General features: G+C 37.3%; 1 protein-coding gene across 1 annotated transcript; it reads left to right on the top strand.

Annotated features, from left to right (window-relative positions):
• Positions 1-9,623: 9,623 nt before the first annotated feature.
• Or98b (Odorant receptor 98b) lies at positions 9,624-10,865 on the top strand. The gene is given in 5 exon segments (XM_089256752.1): positions 9,624-10,126; positions 10,184-10,582; positions 10,584-10,631; positions 10,633-10,749; positions 10,811-10,865. Coding segments are annotated over 5 exon segments (1,122 nt in total).
• The last annotated feature ends 9,566 nt before the right edge of the window (positions 10,866-20,431 follow it).

Genomic DNA, 20,431 nt, shown 5'->3' with positions numbered 1-20,431 from the left:
GCATTTTCTTTATTTTACATGACGGCCATAAAAGCTAATTGTATGCGTGCATGGCGGGCCCCGAGGGCAGGCGGCGGGCGGGGGACGGAAGAGGGGCTGAAGCTAAAAGAAGACCAGATGAAGAAGAAGCTGGACTGGAATGGACTGGGCTGGGCTGCGGCTGGTCCGCGTTAAGGTAACCTTGGCTTGTTGCTGCTCGGTGATTTATATTTAATTGTTGTCATTATGGTCATCAAAATTGTGCGGCGGGCCCCAACACCTGCCCACTGGCGCATTTTTTACACCAGCCCCGCCCACTCCGCCACCCACACCCACACCCACTCCAACAGCAGCAGCAGCAGCAGCGAAAGCGACGGCAAGAAGAACAAGAGAACGTAGCAATTAATTCAATTTGGCGGGCAATGTGTGAAGCAGTCGCCGCTTGTTTATTGTCATCTGTGGATGCTTGAAGCGTGCAAATACGCTTAAGATGGGCCAATTGTTGACAGAAGTGCGAGAAGACTTGGCGAGCAGAGCTGGGGCCAAGCGTCGCGTCGCTGCAGCAAGAGCGCATTTTCTCTTAAGGATTCACCAAAGAGTGGGTACAGGATGGAACGTTTTGGCATTGGAACAGCGTTCACTGCTTTGCCATTTATTCCCACTCTCTCTCCTTCACTCTCTCACTCTCTCGCTCTCGCTCTGTATATGTGTATTCCGTTTCCGTTTCCATATGCGTTTCGGCTTCCATTTTGTTCAGTTCAGTTGCTCTCCAGCCTCGCCGCCATTCGGCTGGATCTATGTCTGGGGTCGGCATTCGCTTTGCTGTTGCTTTAATGAAGTCATCATAGAGGTTGACGAGAGTAAAAGCGAATCGAATGCTGGTCATTTATACTCTGCCCTTCAAGCAATTAAGCTTGCCATTTACATGTATCCTAAGTAGAGTAAAGTTCCCTCGAGTTGAACATTTTCGGATTATCCAATTTATTTAATCAGCAAAAAAATAGAATGCTTTATAATGAGAGAATTTATTTAGCTTTATGATTTAATAATTAATTAATATTTGTATTGACAGACTTATTTGTTTATTTTTTTATTATTATGTATTCTTTGGAAATACAGTTTTTAATATATAAGTATGAAGGTATAATTACAATAATTTTTTATTAATATTACGAATAATGTATTTTTTGTAAATTTTGATATTCATATAAACAAATAAGACACGCACACTCACATATACAGGCGATTGTGCTTGGGTTGCGCTGCAGTGTTGGCAATATTAGGAGAACTTATTTGTTGAATAATTTAATTTCTAGACGTACGATCGTAATGAAACTTTCAGAACGTATTTATAATGTTAAAATGTATGTGTATACCGAAGCACAAGTCTCTAGTATTTGATATACGACTTTTACAAAGATGAGGGTGAGGGGGTGGATTTGGGGGTGGGGGGTAAATTTTAACAAAAACCGAAATTGTATGACATGCGTCTTAATATACATTTTAAATTGGGAGACTCTAGCCTGAGAGATGTAGGAGATACAATTTTTTTAGTGATCTTCGATAAGGTTTTTATATAAAAAAGTATCGGAATGAGTTATCGTTTTTTAGTGATAAACTCGATATCCGCGTGATATATACGGACATTTTAAAAAAAAGTTGAAGTCTCTAGCTCTTGTATCTTCTGAAATCGACGCGTTCAAACATACGGACAGACGGACGGACGGACGGACGGACGGACGGACAGACAGACGGACAGGGCTAAATCGACTCAGCTCGTCGCCCTGATCAAGAATATATATACTTTGTGGGGTCTGCCACGCCTCCTTCTGCCTGTTACATACATTTTAACAAAACCATTATACCCTGATTTCCCATTTTCAATGGGTTCAGGGTATAATAATAATAATATGAGGGTATACACCAGCTCAGCCTCAACTGCGGTAAACTCAATTTACTCATTTGACTTTCGTGAAAGCGTATAGGAATAAAAAATTGTATAAAGTATATGTTATTTAATAGTAGAGAGAAAGAGTGAAAGAAGAAAGACTTTTGTATGTTCCAATTATCGAAAGCTTATAAAATTGATTAAAGCAAATTTGTAGGCTTAACAATAATCTAAAAATATTAAATGTTAAATATTAACGATTAACAAACACATGAATGATTAAATATACTTATATACATATATATTAAAAATAGGCTGTTATGTACAAATATATACATACAAACATCATTTTATTTTTTCTTATTTTTTGGCTTTGTTTACTTTTTATCTATAAATATACAGACATAATTAGTATAAAATTAATTTGAAAAAAAAGGTTTTTTTGGATGTGTTTGCTCGAAAAAATTCCATCTTTATTCTTTTGATTAAAATGTATATAACAATTCATTAAAATTGACATTGGTGTTTAATTTACACAATGATTTCATCGAATACATTTTCCTATTTACATATATGTTCCATTTCTATTTTCTGCTATGCATATTGATATAGCCTAGCATAGAGTATTCACATTGAGGGAGAACTTGTAAATTAATAAATACATCAATTGTAAACTAGTTTGTGCTTACTCTTATTTACTATTGATATATATGTGGAAGTTGGACGAATTGAATCACTTTAGATATTCTAAAACATCATCCAAAGGAATTTCAGGAGATTCCCTGGATCATTCGTACAGGTGATATTCCAATCACGCGCTCTAGTGCGTTTTCATATTCTTCTTCTTATTTATTTATTTATTTATTTTTATTTTTTGTGGGAATAGGCCGGTTTTAAAAATAAATATAACGAAAATCAAAAATACATACAAAATATATGTTCTCAATGGGGTCTGCCACGCTTCCTTCTGCCCTTTTACATTAATTTTAACAAAATGGGCTCAGAGTATTAAATTGGATTTCCACATTTGTTAATAATTCCAACTGGTTGAATAGTCTGAAAGGGTATTTATTGTGCAACAACTGTATTTATTTCATTTTGTGTACGTTTTTTACATCTTGTGAGTAATGCAATTTAAAAAATATAAATTGCTGTGAATAACTTTTTTTGCAATTTCCAATTGACACAAATTAAATTAATTTTATTTTATTTTGTATTTTTTTTTTTTGGTATTGCCAGACATTTTTTATTTGTTGAATCAATTCAATATAAAATTGCAGTTCTTTTATCCTTATTTTTTCCGTAATACATTCAAATTTAAATAGGTTATTTAATTAAATGCGTTTGTTGCCCACGTGAAGCCAACAATTGCGTGAAACATCAGTTGGCTTTTCCATTTTTCAGTTATTTTATTTTTCCGCTCTCCCTCTCACACACACTCTCTCTCTCTCTCTGACTCTCTTTATCTCTTTTCATATCTCCACCTTTTCCAGCCGATTGTATAATTTCGTACAACTTTAATGTTGTTTATATATATATATTTTTTATTTTAAAGCGTTTGCCCCAAACTGTCGCTGGAGCAAATGAAACTCAACCAACAAATGCGTTGATAAGGAATCTGCGAATTGCAAATTGCGAGCTGCAGCTGTGAAAAATTGTAAAATTACAATGAATAATGCAAAAAATCATTCGAACCGCTGCAAATGGCTTATTATACCGTCCCAGAGAATACTTTAATCAGGCTATTAAGCAATTCACATATTTTTATTGTAAATATATATCTTATTTTCCGATTCTCTGTGATTATACTGTACGCTTTTCGTACATATTTCATATATTTTAGTCTCTTGTTTTACGTTATTTAAGCAAGATATTGACTGCCTTCAATGGGAGTGCGCGATTTAAGAATATTATGTGGTTGATTCCTGTAATAAACACAAAACGACAGATTCTACGAAAGTCTTTATAATTAATTATACCCTGAACCCATTGAAAATGGGAAATCAGGGTATAATGGTTTTGTTAAAATGTATGTAACAGGCAGAAGGAGGCGTGGCAGACCCCACAAAGTATATATATTCTTGATCAGGGCGACGAGCTGAGTCGATTTAGCCCTGTCCGTCTGTCTGTCCGTCCGTCCGTATGCTTGAACGCGTCGATTTCAGAAGATATAAGAGCTAGAGACTTCAACTTTTTTTTAAAATGTCCGTATATATCACGCGCATATCAAGTTTATCACTAAAAAACGATAACTCATTCCGATATTTTTTATCGATAAAAAACCTTATCGAAGATCACTTAAAAAATTATATCTCCTACATCTTTTAAGCTAGAGTCTCCAAATTTAAAGTGTATATTAAGATGAATTTTATACAATTTCGATTTTTGTTAAAATTTACCTCATCTTTGTAAAAGTCGTATATCAAATACTAGAGACTTGTGCTTCGGTATACACATACATTTAAACATCATGATTACGTTCTGAAAGTTTCATTACGATCGTACGTCTAGTTTTCTGCTATAATTGTTCACTATATTCAATGAAGTTCAAGTTTGTATTATATTTTATTTCAAATTATCTGTGAGATATACTAAAGAAATTTAATGGAGTTTTTTTTTTACATTAAAATGTTTGCTATTTGAAATTATTTATGGAATAAAATAAGTACTTGAATTACTTTGGTACTAAACATTAAAATTGATTTGAGAAAAATTCTTAGAATCGGGCAGGTGAATGGAAAACTTTAGTTGCACTTGTAGCTGTCATCTCAGTTGTTTATTGGAAGACTTCAGTTGTTGTTGCAGCTCAGTACTTACAAAGTTCAATATTAAAAAAAAACAAGTAAGAAAGCTCTAGTCGAGACTGCTCGACTACGAGATCCCCTGAACCCTACAAGAAACTGATATTTCAAAAATAATTAGGAAACACACACGCACACACACACGCATACATACAAATACACGCACACACACACGCATACAAACAAACACACGCGCATATACAGGAGATTGCGCTTGGGTTGCGCTGCAGTGTTGGCAATATAATGAAAACTTATTTGTTGAATAATTTAATTTCTAGACGTACGATCGTAATGAAACTTTCAGAACGTAATCATAATGTTAAAATGTATGTGTATACCGAAGCACAAGTCTCTAGTATTTGATATACGACTTTTACAAAGATTAGGGTGAGGGGGTGGATTTAGGGGTGGGGGGTAAATTTTAACAAAAACCGAAATTGTATAAAATATATCTTTATATACATTTTAAATTTGGAGACTGTAGCTTGAAAGATGTAGGAGATATAATTATTTAAGTGATCTTCGATAAGGTTTTTTATCGATAAAAAAATATCGGAATGAGTTATCGCTTTTTAGTGATAAACTCGATCTGCGCGTGATATATACGGACATTTTAAAAAAAAGTTGAAGTCTCTAGCTCTTATATCTTCGGAAATCGACGCGTTCATACATACGGACGGACGGACGGACGGACGGACGGACGGACAGACAGACGGACAGGGCCAAATCGACTCAGTTTGTCGTCCTGATCAAGAATATATATACTTTGTGGGGTCTGCCACGCCTCCTTCTGCCTGTTACATACTTTTAACAAAACCATTATACCCTGATTTCCCATTTTCAATGGGTTCAGGGTATAAAAAACATGAATAAATACTTTGAATATTTGAAGTCGCACAGGATCAAACTGGGCAACAAAATGTTGATTGCTTGCTTTTACATTTACATCAAATACATTTTAAGCTTTGTCTCTTTAGTTCATTTAGGTTTGTTAATTATTAATGCAACACTTAATACTCGATCATACAAACAGATTAACAGCTGTGAAATTTACGAGTATTATCGACTTTCTAACACTCCCAATCACATTTATGAAGTTTGTAAGGACCTCAAGACTCAAGCCACAAGTTTCATCACTTAATAGCTTAAATTAAGTAAAATAAATAAAAAATCGTTCAACATTAGTAAACGGTTTTATAAGCAATATTATTACTGTATTAAAGTAATTTAATGCCATCGTAACCTCTCAGAAGTGGAAAGATGCAAAATAAAATGTTCGTGTTTATTTGTTTATACGCAAAAATATTTTGCTATTTATTTTTGCTATTTATTTTTTATTTCGCTGGTTGTGGTTTTTGTTTTCGTTCCCGTTCTCTCTTTGATTTTGCGCTGTTCAAGAAATTAAATACGACTTTGTCATTTGCAAACTCAACAGTTTTCCACGAAGCGAGCTCTCAGCCATTACAATCTCAGCGCAACCCACATTGAATATCTATAATTGTATTTGGCCCCCATGGCCGCGAGCTGGGGTCCTCATAAATAAGAGATGGGTAACGAAAACAGCTTATTAAATGACTGGCAAAAATAGCTGTAGGTGCTCGGGATGGGACCACATTATATACTCTGAACAGGCAGACATATTTGGATGAGCGTGCATATACATTTCGTGGAATTCAATATCTTTAATTTTGCCTCTGTACGCCTGCACAAAGAGGCAAACATTGGCTTTTAGGTATTAATTACAGGTGATCAATACGTCTGCAGCGCCTCCCATCACGAATGAAATAAATGCCTGATAAATAGGTGTATGTGTATGTGTGTGTATGTGTGTGTGTGTGTGTAGTTTTTGGGCATTTAAGAGCTCAGCTGCTTGAGCTAAACAAACATTTAAGTTGATTGGGCGGGCGCAAATGTAAAAAGTTTGCACTCGAGAGTTCACCAAATTCGCATAAATTCTATGCGTGCCATAGCAGCCGTGAACTTTTTAATGTATTTTAAAACACTTTCCACTAAACATTTTAAGTAAACTGCTGCACAGTCAACGTCTTCCTCTGCCTCGTGTTCGTGTTCGTTTTCATCTTCAGCTCCATCTCCATCTCCATCTCCAGCTCCAGCTCCTGCTCCAGCTACATCTGGCGCAGGGACGCCAACTTGACTTCCTGTGCAAGCGGCAAAGTTTTGTTGCACTCCTGCCGCTGCTTCAACTTCTGGCTGCAGTTGCACTTGCTCGGCAAATTCCATGGAGGCTGAAATCAACTATTTCATTTTGGATTCAACTGCTGTCCGAGCATTGCAACACCACCACCAACATCTACACCACCACCAACATCTACAGCAACAGCAACAGCAGCAGCACCATCAGCACCAGCTACAAAATGGCAAATTAAACTAAATACAATCGAGTGAACGAAGCTTGAAATACACTTACATAGCCAAGGCTTTCAAAGTGAACCGAATGTCTGATAAAAATTCCTCAAAAGAAATAAATGTAAGAAATCAAATAGATTATGCTGGATTAATGCTCTGATTTTCCTTTTAAAAATCGTTTAAATATAAGCTTATACAGTAGAGTCTCGAGAGCTCGAAATGACAAGGGTAACAGTCATCTTTTATTTGATTTGCACAAAAATTCAAATTATCGAGAATTATTAAGAACGATTTTTTTAATGGAATAGAATCTTTTTCGATTTATCGAGATTTTTTTCTAAAATAAATTGAACAATAGTATATAGAATCTTCTTTTAATAATCTAAGAATATATATGTATATATGATCATAATTATGTGCAGATATCCTGCTAAAATCATAGAGGCATTCTTTTTTTTTCTTTTAGTATCTATCTGTAATTTATATCTATATATAAAGTATAATTTATAGATTCTGATAGTAGTCTAGAAATATATATAATTATAATTATTTGAAAGAGTACTTTATAGCGTATTCAAGTATCCTTATTTTTCCACAGCATTTCATCAAGGCTCTTAACTGAATGATTTAGTCTGTGGAACTCCGCACAAAGTAAAGTATTGTGAATGCAACAACAATGGCAATATCAGCATAGTAATAACAATACCACGTAGCGCATAAAGTTCTTGGGTGTTTTCGGTGCTGCATACCCTACACTCAACGCCCCTACGCCCCTGTGCTCCTGTCAGTTGTCGCACTTCACACTGGCCGGCGCCCATTTGGATGGATGCGAAGGGGGAAGGGGGAAGGGGGGTGGGGGCGAGGGGGCTGAAAGGCTACTGACTCAGCTGCCAGCTGAGTTTCGAGCAAGTTTTGTGCTACAAAATACTGTATAAACTGAAACTCCTTTAGTTGCCGTGTGGGCGTGGCAGTGTGTCAATGTTTACTTTATGTGCCTAGGCGCAGACTAGTAGCTGCAAAAGTTTCTGTGTCCATTTTACCCCTGGGCTCTATTCTCTTCTATTTTTATTTTTTTGTTGATTTCTTTGCTCTCTTTCTCTCTTTTTTTTTTTAATGAAAATGAAGCTATGCGGGCTGCTTGTCAAAAAATTGTAATTAATTACAGTCGTAAAACGCAAAAGTTGCATAATTAAAATGTTATTGTTAATAATTAAATAAGCCAGAGCAAAGGCAAATACGACAATGTCGCTTAGCTCACAGATTAATTAAGCTGTCAATATTTGTCAAATCTTCTCAGTTAGCTCTTGCGTTTAATTTTAATTCCAATTTATGCCACCTTTAAATGCATGCATGCATTTGTGTGCTAGCCACGCCCACACTGCACGCCACGCTCACGGCCCACATGGTCAACCAGTGGCCCATTTACGTAAGTGGTTGCATGCTGTCGAGTAATTGCATGAATTTGTTGGCCAATGATTGCATGTTTGCCAAATTGTTTGACCAACTGTTGAGCATGATTTTTGTGCAGCTGAGCTTTGTGCAGCTGACCCGACCTACCGCCGGACAACTGTCCGGCCAAACTTCTCTGGGACATTGAATAATTAAAATATTTCCAAAATCAACTCTAATGCTCGACACAAAACTGAGATTATCAATGCCAGCGCTCAAAGCAAATGCACAAAAACTTGCCCAAATGGCTGAAAACGGACTGCGATGGGACTCTGTGGTGTGGGCGGGCTGGCTTCGAGCATGTTTGCACATTTGAAATGTAACAAAGATTTGCTCTGTTGTTGCTAGAAAACATTGCCAAATATTTGCCATGGAATTCACATGCTGCCTACAACAGACTTGCATGGAAAAGTTCCATAGCTGCCGGAAGATGATTGGGGTCAAGCCTTTATGTTTTGCTTGTATGCAAAATAGTATTAGATTTGCTTCTAATTGTTTTTAATTAAGTATGATTTATTGCACAAACAACAATAAGCAGCTCACAATGCGCAATTTTCAGCACTCTGCTGTTGTCTAACATTTTGGGAACTTTTTAAGAATTTGCTCACTCCAAACGAGCTGTATTTGCATTTTGATGAAACCCAGCATGTTATCGCAGGATTTATGATACGCTTTTAAAACGAGCGCTGCCAGAGTCTATCATTACATTGTGGGATTAAAAATAGGGCATAGAGTCTGCGGCGTGCTGTTGATGCCATCTCATTCTAATGTGGAAATCGGATTGTCGCTCTCAAATGTAAATCCTGAGTCTTCAATCTAAAAGAGCTGCTCCTGGTGTTTGGGAAAACTATAAAAGCAAAGGAAAAAGAGCATCAATATACCAACTCTAATATTCTTAGTTTAGAAGCAACTTAATGACAGTTATACTCAGGTTCTTCAAACTAATATAGGAACGCCATTGTCGAGCTGTCCTTATTAGATTTTAAATTTAATGAGCGCGCAATTTAGCTGATTTTGGTGCAATTAAATTTCAATTAGATTGCAATTAGACACCTGTGTCGCTGCCATCAACTGTGCTGTCCGATTAGCGACTGACATTGACAAGTGACATCCCCAATCGAACAGTTGCAAGCTGCAACATGCTGACGAACCGCTTTCTCAAGTTGCAACATGTCTGTTTGCGCCTGTTGGGCGTCAATTGATTTGCTGGCAGATCGGTTCGCGGATCGATTTCATATAGGACTGCCTACTTCATTGTGTCTGTGGCCACATTCATGCCGCTCACCGTGGCATTCAGTGTGGTCAGTGCGGCAAACATGGAAAAGTTGCACTGATCTTATGTAAGCAAAAGGAGTTGAGATCTTTCATTGAACAAATTCAATGCATACTTGGCGAACGTGAGTGACTCCTTCGATATAAGTAGTACATATCAATAATTGCTATCTATTTCTTTCCAAGCAGAGAGTCTAGTACCAGCAAATACCCAAATCATAGACAGGATAAATCGGCGTGAGCAGCTTTTTAGTGGATTATATGCGAGCTGCTTCGCATTAGCTGTTGCATCGGCCTGTCTGCTGCCATTGATACAAGCATTGATGTCCGCTCCAAGCTCAGGCCAGCCGGAGTTGCCATTTCCGAGCGAGTAAGTTTGATGGCTTTAAAGAACTGTTCAGTTGCAGTCGCACCCAGCCCATTGCAGGTTTCCGTGGGATAATCGCATTGCACGCAACTATTTGGCATCGTATGTGTGGAATGCTTCAGCCGGTGTGGGCGTCATACTGTTTGCTGTGAGCATGGATACAGTTTTCTGCTCGCTGACCTGCAACTTGTGTGCGCTGTTCGAAATAGCGCAGAGCCAAATGAAACGATTTCGAGGCGTAACTTTGTCGGAGACCCAGACGAATTTGCGAAACATTTTAATACTTTACCAAAAGTCTCTAGAGATGTCGCTGACATTGAATCGCCTGCTCCGGCCTCTGATCAACATGCAGTTCCTGCTGGCCTCGCTGCATCTGTGCGTGCTAAGCTATCAGCTGTCTGAAAAGCTGGCCAACCTGGAGGTCCTCCATTATGCTGCATTCACCAGCTCCGTTCTGACCCTGTCAGTGCGGTGAGCATCTCAAAGAGCAGAGTCAACAATTTTCGTGGGGTCACCTGCACTTGGCCAGACATCAGGCAACCCCTGAGGCTGACGATGATGCGAGCCCAGCGTGGCTGTCGCATCGATGGTCATTTTTTCAAAGCAAGCATGGAGATATTCATGGCGGTATGCTTTCTTTACAAATCCACAGTTGTGTACCCTCTGTGTGACTTTTTATGCCTTGTAAATTATCAAAACAGCCATGTCTTACGTCACGTTACTAAGCTCACCCTCTGAATGAACCAGATGATCAACTCTGGAATGTGTTTATCATTGAGCAGAAGTTACGTAAAGCTATTTGGCTACATAACAAAATATTAAAATATCTGATTATAAAATATGAGCGATTTTATAGATAATTTATTCAAATAAAGTATATTATTAATAATCATTTGATGCGTTCCTTTTATATTTTATTAATTGCTATAGAGTACATAGGGTTATTTACAATGAAAGCACTCAATTGGCTTATATCAATTAAATAGGAGCATACTTGTATTTATTATCTTACACAACGCCAGGATGTTCAAGTAAATGGCATATTAAAACACTGCATACCCAGCTCTGCTTATTAAGGATCATTTACGAAAATTGGCTAATTAATCCAACTTATATGAACTATGAACACTACTAGTTATCACGTGTGTAAACAGTCTTAATCAATTGGTTGTTGTAGCTGCTGATGCTAATGCTCCAATTTGAAGTGAAGGGTTCACTGCCATGTTTAACTTCTAGTATATATAGGGGTATATTCCTTGTAATAAAGGATGACAGACTCTATCGCTCTGCACATTAACAATGAGCAAACAGTTTGCTGGTAAGAGGATTGCGAAATAACGTTTGCTTTCTCAGGCATATTGGGAGAGAGCTACGTTTCCTAATACTATCAATGCTGAGGTAAATTTCTGTCTGTCGACTTCAATTTGCTACAATTCCATAATCTACCGGAAGTTGTCAAATAAAATTGCACAAAATTTCATTATTATTTTAATTCTCATTTGATTTGTGTTTCATAGTTGCTTAATTGCTTAATTAATACCAAGTAAAAAGATTAACTTTGATTGTACTTTAAGATTCACATAATAAGTAAGATCTCCTTTGACCCTTATTACTAATATTTACATTGTAATATATTGTGATTAGAGAGTCTTTGTTTATATAATTACGTTATTTGTTCTCTATCTTATATCAAATATAAGGCAGCATCGTGTTTCAATCAGCTCAACTAGCTATTTCCTAGTTCTGTTCGACTCTTCCACTTGGTCAAAAACTCTTGAATACAGAAAAAAACTCCTACTCTTACTTATTTACATTCATTTCAATGCTCTTCGAACAGCTGTTTTAAGCGTCGCTGTGTAAGCCACTGGATAATTAAGCCATGTTAATAGCCAACAAATCAGTGCTACGGCTGTTAATAACTCATGCATTATTTTCAATTGTTGCCATGCCAACGTCCTATGTTTAAATCCCACTAGCTTCATGCTCTAGTCATTATATCTGTTAATATTGCTCGCAAAATATTACGGCTCATTGGAAGTGCAGGTAACGTATTTGTGTAACAGAAAACGGATATTTTCAGAAATTGAATTGGTTTTGCATTTGCCATAACATTTTGTATGTTTGTTAACGAAGTGAGAGATGAGAGCTGTTCGATTTCAACAAAAGAAAGTTTATGTTGGCGGAACCCCATTTATTTTCTCTACACATCGATTTGTAAGTGAGCGAGGGCTACTCTTTGGAAACTAAATATTTACTCGTTAAATGTCTGAAAAAAAATGTCGAAATTTAAAATACGTGTGGAGTTTGAAGTTACAATTATGTAAATAAAAAAAAATATTTTTTTTTTATAGATAATAATTAATATTTTAAATTATAAAAATACCATTGAAAATGGAAGAAATTATTATTATTATTATTATTAAATATTCATTATCGACATTGTAAATTTTCAATAAATGTCAAATAGTAATAAGTACACATTTAATAATAGTTATGGATTGCCTGCAAAATATGTCAACAGCAAATATGAAATCATCACAAAGTCGCGATAGACGCCGCAGTACACAACAATATATCAAAACGTTGAGCATCATGTACGACACACTAAGAAAAACATTGACACACATAGAGCAGAGCTTAGGCGTGTGCCATGTGCGATGTGCGCTTGTTGTTATTGTTGTGGGAAAACTTTGGCCGCAAAAGATGCAGAGAAACCAAGTCAAAGAAAGGCAGACAAAATACAACACTTTAGCGAATGCTGAAAGTGGCGAAAAATACACCCCGAGGGCATTGGACCAACCGGCTTTGTGGTCGTTTGTGTGCTTTGCCCTATGTGCTTGTCTACAAATGTGTCGTGTTGTGGCCCATTGAGAGCCAATAGCTTCGGTTTAGTTCAATAATGAGGCTATTGCAACCGAGCCGCCCTCGAAATATTGAGTCTCAATCTGTCTCCCTCTCTCTCTCTCACTCACTCACTCACTCTTTCTTGCTTACTCTTTGGCACACATACATGACTATGTATGGGCGAGTGGGCGGGCGTTGATAAAATTATATTCAATTGATGCTTGTCGAGTTGAAATGCCATAATAAATTCAATTGTGTCTGAGAGAGACTCCCCCGGGCGCTTGCTGTCACTATTGTGTGCCGGCCAGGCCCAGATCCAGCCGAGCGCGCATTTGGCCCGATTCGGGGCCAGTGGCCCACAAATCGTTTATTGTTTGCTTTTCTAACTTTGTCATAATATCGCCCTTTGTCATTTGGCCCGCTTTCTTGTGGCCTTTTGCGGAAAAATTCCCTTTTTAATTTGGCAATTAATTGAATCAATCGCTTGCACATCCTGACATCCTGCTTCGCCATTTTAATGCCGCTAATTTATGTGGTCAATTGTTTTGCTTTTAACGAGCGTTCCATTCAATTTTATTGAAAAATTGCCTCGTCAAGCTTGGCCAAAGCACTTCCGGTCAATGGACGGGCTTTCTTTATTTTCTGTATTCTGTTTGTGCATTAATTTTCAGTCCTTTTGCAATATGCTGGGGCTAAAGGCCAATGGCATTGGGTGGCCATTAATTTAGCTTTGTCTCTTAAAGGAAGAACTTTCTCATGTGAAATTTCGATTGGTCTGCAGAGATCACATTGAACTAATTTTTGTGTATTCTTGTTGAACCAAAAAATATTTCGGAAATTTCAAGCAAATTGAACTCATTTTCCATGTGGGTTTCAATTTCTGTGCCTAATCGCTCTACTCAAAATCCTCTCGAAATAATTGAATTTATGCATTTGGCTGGGCGTTCGGAACGGAAAATGAATTTAAGTAAACGAATCTGGCCTGTACTGAGGGTTTCAGCTTAGGAAATAGAATGCCGTTCGCTTTAAAAGTCAAAGTACATTAAAAAACAATGCTGAAGAATTTTTTTTGGCCTAGATGTGAAGTTCACAGAGCATGAGAAATTGTTATAAAGAGCTAGCCGGATATTTTCGGAATTTTTAATTAATTCCCCTGCACATTCACATGCACATGCACAGGCACATGCACATGCAGCTTTTGCTATATAGTTCACACACACACACACACGCTCATACACGCACACATGCAAGTCGAAACGCTTCCGTACGCTTCCTGAGAAGTCTGGCGACTGAGCCTTGTCCTTTTGTTGCCCGCTTGCCGGCCCCAGTCGGAGTGTCCGTTTGCTGCTGCTGCTGCTGCTGTTGCTGTTGCTGCTGTCAAAGAGCAGAGGGACGTCAACAGCAACCATTTTCAGCAATTGCCATGGAACGAGGTCGATGCGGCGGCGCCCAGCCATCCTCTCCTGGCCTGTTGGACACTCTGCCATGGCATGGCTATGGAACGGTGCGCACTCTTTGTTGTTGCTCATTCATTGTGCAAAGTTTGTATAAATTTTTGATTTCTTTATACAAAATGCTGTGCATGTCTTTCACTTCGTCCGACTGTCTGAAGTTCTGCTGCATCTTCAGTTCCTCTCGCTCGTCTGCTTGTTAACATTGTTGTTGTTGTTGTTGCTGCTGCTTCTGCTGTCGTTGTTGTTGTTGTTGCACACAACACAAACGCCATTGATTGAGTCACATCGCCTGGGCATATAAATCTCACTGCTGGGGCTTGTCATTCGGGCTGTCTGACTTGCTGCTGCCTACCTTAAAGTTTTCGCCGTGCTGGGTCTGCGGCGTTTGACGTAACTTGCCCGATGATTTCGTTATTGTTCGATTGACAATAAAGAATCAACTGAAAGTTCCAAAAAGCACAAAATACCATTGAATTTACTCAGAGCAGCAACAGCACGACGAGCTGCACGGGCTGCGTCACACTCACTGTAAGAACCACAATAGTTGCAAGCATATAACAATAAGTCTCCGGGGATTCCAGCTACATACAAAAAGCTTCCAAAATTGTATGCAAAAAAATGCAATAACCAAGTGCAGCTTAAATAAAATACATTTCAATGATTGCATTTTGGATTAAAATAACACAAAAAGAAAAGCAAAAGCAAAAGCAAAAAAAAAAAAAACAAAAACTCACCAACAACATCGACAACTTTATTAATAACAATAATAATTCGGAAGAGCTGTGAAAAGAACTGCTGTGAAATATTTAAATATAAATTTTCGCAGTTTTTCTTCAGTGCGAGTATCTCTCACACGTTTATTGCTTTGCTGTGTGCCATTTCAGTTTAATGAAGTGCAAACAAAAATATTTTCAATTAGAGCGTAACAATCGCTGAGTAAAACCGAGCAGCAACAGCACGGCAGGGCAACGAGTCGAACGGGCGAGTAGACAATGCGTAAACACAAAAGTCGAAATGGCTGCAAAATGCAGAACATGTGAGTTGTGAGTGGCATGCAAATGCAACTTGCAACACGGCAACGACAATGCCAACAACAGCAACAACAACAACGACAAAGACAAAGACAAAGGCAACGACAACGACAACGACAACATGCATATACATGCAGCATAAAGTGCACTTCAAGCTCGAAACAGTAGTTGCTGTCGGCTTTGCATTCGCTTCTCAGCAAAAAACCAAAAAACTCCTCTCTCTCTATTTGTCTTATGTATATGCCAAATATTGCTTTGCTCGGCTCTACTTTTAGCTGCACTCTGCTCTGTCTAGCTGTGATGGTTATTTGGCAAAATTGAGGCTTCCAAATATAAAAGCTGATTCAACTCTTCTGCATTCAAATAGCTCTGATAAGAAATATGCAAAAAATACTTACTCAAAATATACGCAAAGATTTACTTAACATTATTCGCAAATGGTGCATTAGTAATGGCATGAACATAAATAAAATAATTTCGGTTTATATATTATTAATAAAATAAAATGACTTGCAAACGTTTACAATTTATGATGATGATTATTTTTGGGTGATTCTAAATCTAAAGTCTAGTAAAAATATCTATATTATAGTTTTTGAACTAAATATTTAACGATGCTGCTGCTTAAGTACTTCGAGGATTATATTTATTACTTATCCGATTCGTATAAATTTGCAAATAGAATTCTTGGTATTTACTTCTTCAAGCCAAATTACAATTTGTCACAAGAGCTTTGCCTTTGAATTGTGATTTATGCACACATGTGTCATGCAAATGGTATGTGTTGCTTATGCTCGCAGCAACAGCTCCATCAGCAACAGCATTAACAGCAGCAACAGCAGCAGCAGCAGCAGCAGCAGCAACAACAACAACAACAATAGCTAGAGTCATAATAAAAGTACAACAATATACGCTGATTGCCATTTGCTGGGCCGCTGCAGCGTTTTAGCCTCTCGCTAAACATTCAATAAATAAAAAGCTAAATTACATAAATTTGTAGGTATATGTAAAATGTGTTGACTTTTTTACTGCAGCGACGTGCGCATTTAAAAGTGCTTTTGATTTGTTGTTGTTGCTGTCGCTGTTGCCGACGGCATATTAAATTTATATGCCAACGTTTCACGCTCATCTAAATTGTGTGGCAAAAGTTTATGTCGCAAGTAATTTTTACAGCCAAACAACTTTATTTTTTCTGCATTACGCTCTTATTGGACATTTGACTTATGACGTGTGTTTTTTATGCGGGCCATCAAAAAGCAAATTGCATTTTGCACTTGTCTCAAAGTCATCTTTCATTCAGATGCCCACCCGCACTTTAAGGCTTCCAATTTATTTATAATATGCAAGATAATATTGTCAACTCCCTGCCATAGATAAGCTGCTGGCCTCTTGATATCAAGCTTCCTTTTTATATAAAGACAGGTATCCGTTTGAATAAAATTAGATATTAGATAACTGAAAATCATTCTCTGGATTAAAAATACATTAGTGTGTTCAATATTTAAACATTTTTTAAATTATAAAAATATTTCGGAAATATATCTTATGTTTGAATTAATAATAAATAATTTTAATTCATCCTCGTAGCGTATGTCGTCGATAATCCAGACTCTACTGTAACTAAATTTAATTAAAATATGAAATTTAAATATCTTCAGCTAATTAAATTGCTGAATCGTATTTTGCTCTGCTTTAATTTCTGCAACATTAATTTCTAATGAAATTAAACAACTCAAATTGCAGCTAGGACCAAAAAAGAAACCTGCAGAAATCCCCTCAAGGCCAAAAGTTTTCCTTGTTTTGCATTTGCTTCACTATGGGGTTTTTTTCTCTCTTTGTTTTGACTGCAACCAGTCATTTTTCCACTGCCCCACAGCGTTGCTTTGTAGTTTCTGCCAAAGTGATGTTGCCATAATGCTCACCTGAGCACAAATAAAAATAAAAAAAGGTAAAAAATAAAAATCTACATGCAATCGCTTAAGTGCTTCTGCCATAACTTCCACATAGGAGCTGGCCCTCTCACTGTTGAAAACTTTCCACACAACACTCATACTCAAGCAGTGTGAATTATTTGTTTATTTAATGCGTGCATAATGCAAAAAAGGTTTAATTTCAAGAGTGAAAAGCATGTGAGCTCTGATAAGTGTGGCAAGTGTGGGAAATTAAATTTTGAAGTAGACAAAGTATTTTCTTTTGCAATGGAAGCACATATTAAATACATACATACATATATGCTAACGATTCTGTCAAAACTTGCAGCTTCGACTTCCGCACGGCACGTGGCCATCAAGGATCTGGCCCACAGGCTGTTTGCAGCCACCTGTCCAGTTGTCTAACACTGGGACCAACTAGGAATAAGCATCAATGTGTGCTCCCACTGACAATCTGCTTCCGCGTTTTAGGTCTTTGGCAGCTATCTTCGTATCTCCTTTCGCCACATGCTGCATGCCCGTATCCTTGACAGCTATTCGCTGCTGCGGCAGCAGTCAACTGCTGTTGATACTGTTGATGTTTTTGCAACATCTTCATCTGCTTTTCATGCGGCTGTTACCTTTACCTTAGCATTGTTTGCCTGTCGCATGTAACTAGCTGCGGGCGCCATATGTTTTCCCATTTTCTTTTCCTTTTCTTTGCTGCAGTGGCCATCCCGCATGTCGTCCGAGTGCATCGACCGACGACCCACTAACACAAGCTGGATATATATTTAAAAAGAATGAAAGACGATCTGGTTTTAAATGCGAATTTTTAGCTAATATGTGTGTACATATACATATGTTATTCCGTTATAGGCTGAACCCATTAAAAATGAGAAATCATGTTATAATGGGTTTGTTGCAGTGTATGTAACAGGCAGAAGAAGGCGTGGCAGAAGATATAGGAACTAGAAAGCTGAAATTTCGCATGCATACTCATGTATACCATACGCAGTACGAGTTTATGGTTTTTTTTGTTTTGTTTTTTTTTTTTTTTTTTTTTTGGTTTTGTTTTGATAACACACCCGATACTTTTTTATCGAGAATAATCGATCAATTGATTTCGTTAACTCAGCTTTATTTCATTACTATTGGACCTGGGGGCTTCATATTCATTGTGTGTATATTTAATGGATACGAAAATTCTAAGTTACAGATTTTTGATACCACGCCCCGTCGAGCAGTCTTGGCTTGAACCTTCTTACTAGTTTAAGTATTAATTACTTTAAAGTGAAGCAGACAGACTTTGATGTGCTGATGCTGGGGCTAAAAAACAAATGAAACTCAATATCTTCTGCCAAATCGTTGCTTGTGCATGTTTTCAATTCTGAAATTTTAGAATATATTTTCTATTTTATTACTGTTAAATGTTTTTATGAATGCATCATGCCTTTCATATCAGATTCATAATTCTATCATTCTAAACAGTTTTCAAAAATTACAAAAATGATTTAATTTTTCTACACTCCCATAAAGAAAAATATCATGTATACCTCATTGCATACATGAATTTACTACGTAATATGTCTGTAAATCTGTAAAAGAATACGAGGTAGAGGGGATGTGTTGAGTTGTGCACGGAATAACTTTTTCATATAAATTTCAGCTCTTTAATTTTCAAAAAACCATAATAACAATTTAAAAATATTTACAAATTCCGCTTATAGAAATTTCGCCATATTTTCTGTAAATATATTTATATTTACATATTTCTTAAATTCACTTTTAGCTTTTATTAAATATTTTGCACGCCACCTATGCAACAATAAATTATTTTCCCAATTAGCGCAATGTTATACCGCAATTTCTAAAACGCAAGCATTGCAAAGGTAAAAACTCAAATGAAATTTAATTAGTGCCAAAAGTTGAAAACCCATTTTTCTCCATGACATTGTGGAGCTACAACCAGAACGCATTCAATATCCACAGTGCATAAACTCACGCATTGCGTGTTGATTTTTGTTTCAATTTGTCCTATCGGTCATATCAATTTTGTGCAATGCAAATGCCAAATGCCTTCGCCTATCAGCATTACTCTCAATCAGAAAGTTTGCTGGAATTCAATGAGTTTTCGCTGAACTCAAATTAAAGCTGATAGTCAGATAAAAATTCGCTTGTTGCTTGGACCTGGGCTTGGGCCGCTTATCATCGATTTTATTGGCATAATCAGCGTAGAAATTTGTGTTTGCCAACTTCTGGCAGCCTGCCACGCCTTATAACTAACGCACGCCCCCTCAGCCCGCTGAGAAGCGATAAACATTTATCTTCATTATACAATTTGCGGCAGTTCGCTTCACTTGCCTCTTTGTGCCTCTGACCCTGAGCCGTTGGCAGGTCCAGGATCTCCCTCACTCTCGCGGCAGAGCTGAGCTGCAATTGTTGTTATTTTGAGCCGCGTCGCTGTCGTCAGCCTCGGCCTCGGCGTCGTCGTCGCTGTTGCTGTGCAGCTTAATGAAAAAGTTTGTGCAGCGAAGAGAACCCTTTTTTAATTTTTATTAAGCAGAAAATTGGCTGGCCACCCCCTCGTATACCGCGCTGGCGAAATATTCAGAAAATGTTAATGCAAAGTAGCATGAAAAATAAAAAATATATAGCAGAACCTAGGGGCGAATTTATGCTTTGCCAACTTGACTTGGCTGGCTCTCAAAGGGCTGCATTAAAATCATTAGCTCTGGCCATGGCCGTAGATTAGTAAGTGATTGCTAAAGCAGAAGTAGAAAATATATTGTGCATGTTTTAATGAAACTACAAATTAAAAACTGTCTCTCATAATCATTGACAATGCTCATGAATGTTGGAAATCTGCTTAGTTGAGAAAGCTACATAAATAAATTCAAAATTCAATTTTATTTACAATGCAACGCAATTAATTGTGTACCGGAATAGCCGGATACACTTGGAAAAATATATATACAATTAAGTTTGTTATTTTCTATAGCTGTGGCTTATGCAATATCAATATTTTCGATTACCCGCGCAAAGTCGGACGAATGAACAAACGAAGAT

The sequence above is a fragment of the Drosophila navojoa genome, chromosome 2 (assembly GCF_054131105.1).
Source record: "Drosophila navojoa isolate 15081-1374.11 chromosome 2, UAZ_NAV_1.0, whole genome shotgun sequence".
NCBI classification, from domain to species: Eukaryota; Metazoa; Arthropoda; class Insecta; order Diptera; family Drosophilidae; genus Drosophila; species Drosophila navojoa.
The sequence above is the reverse complement of the archived record's forward strand: the minus strand, read 5'-3'. Positions and strand labels throughout refer to the sequence as shown.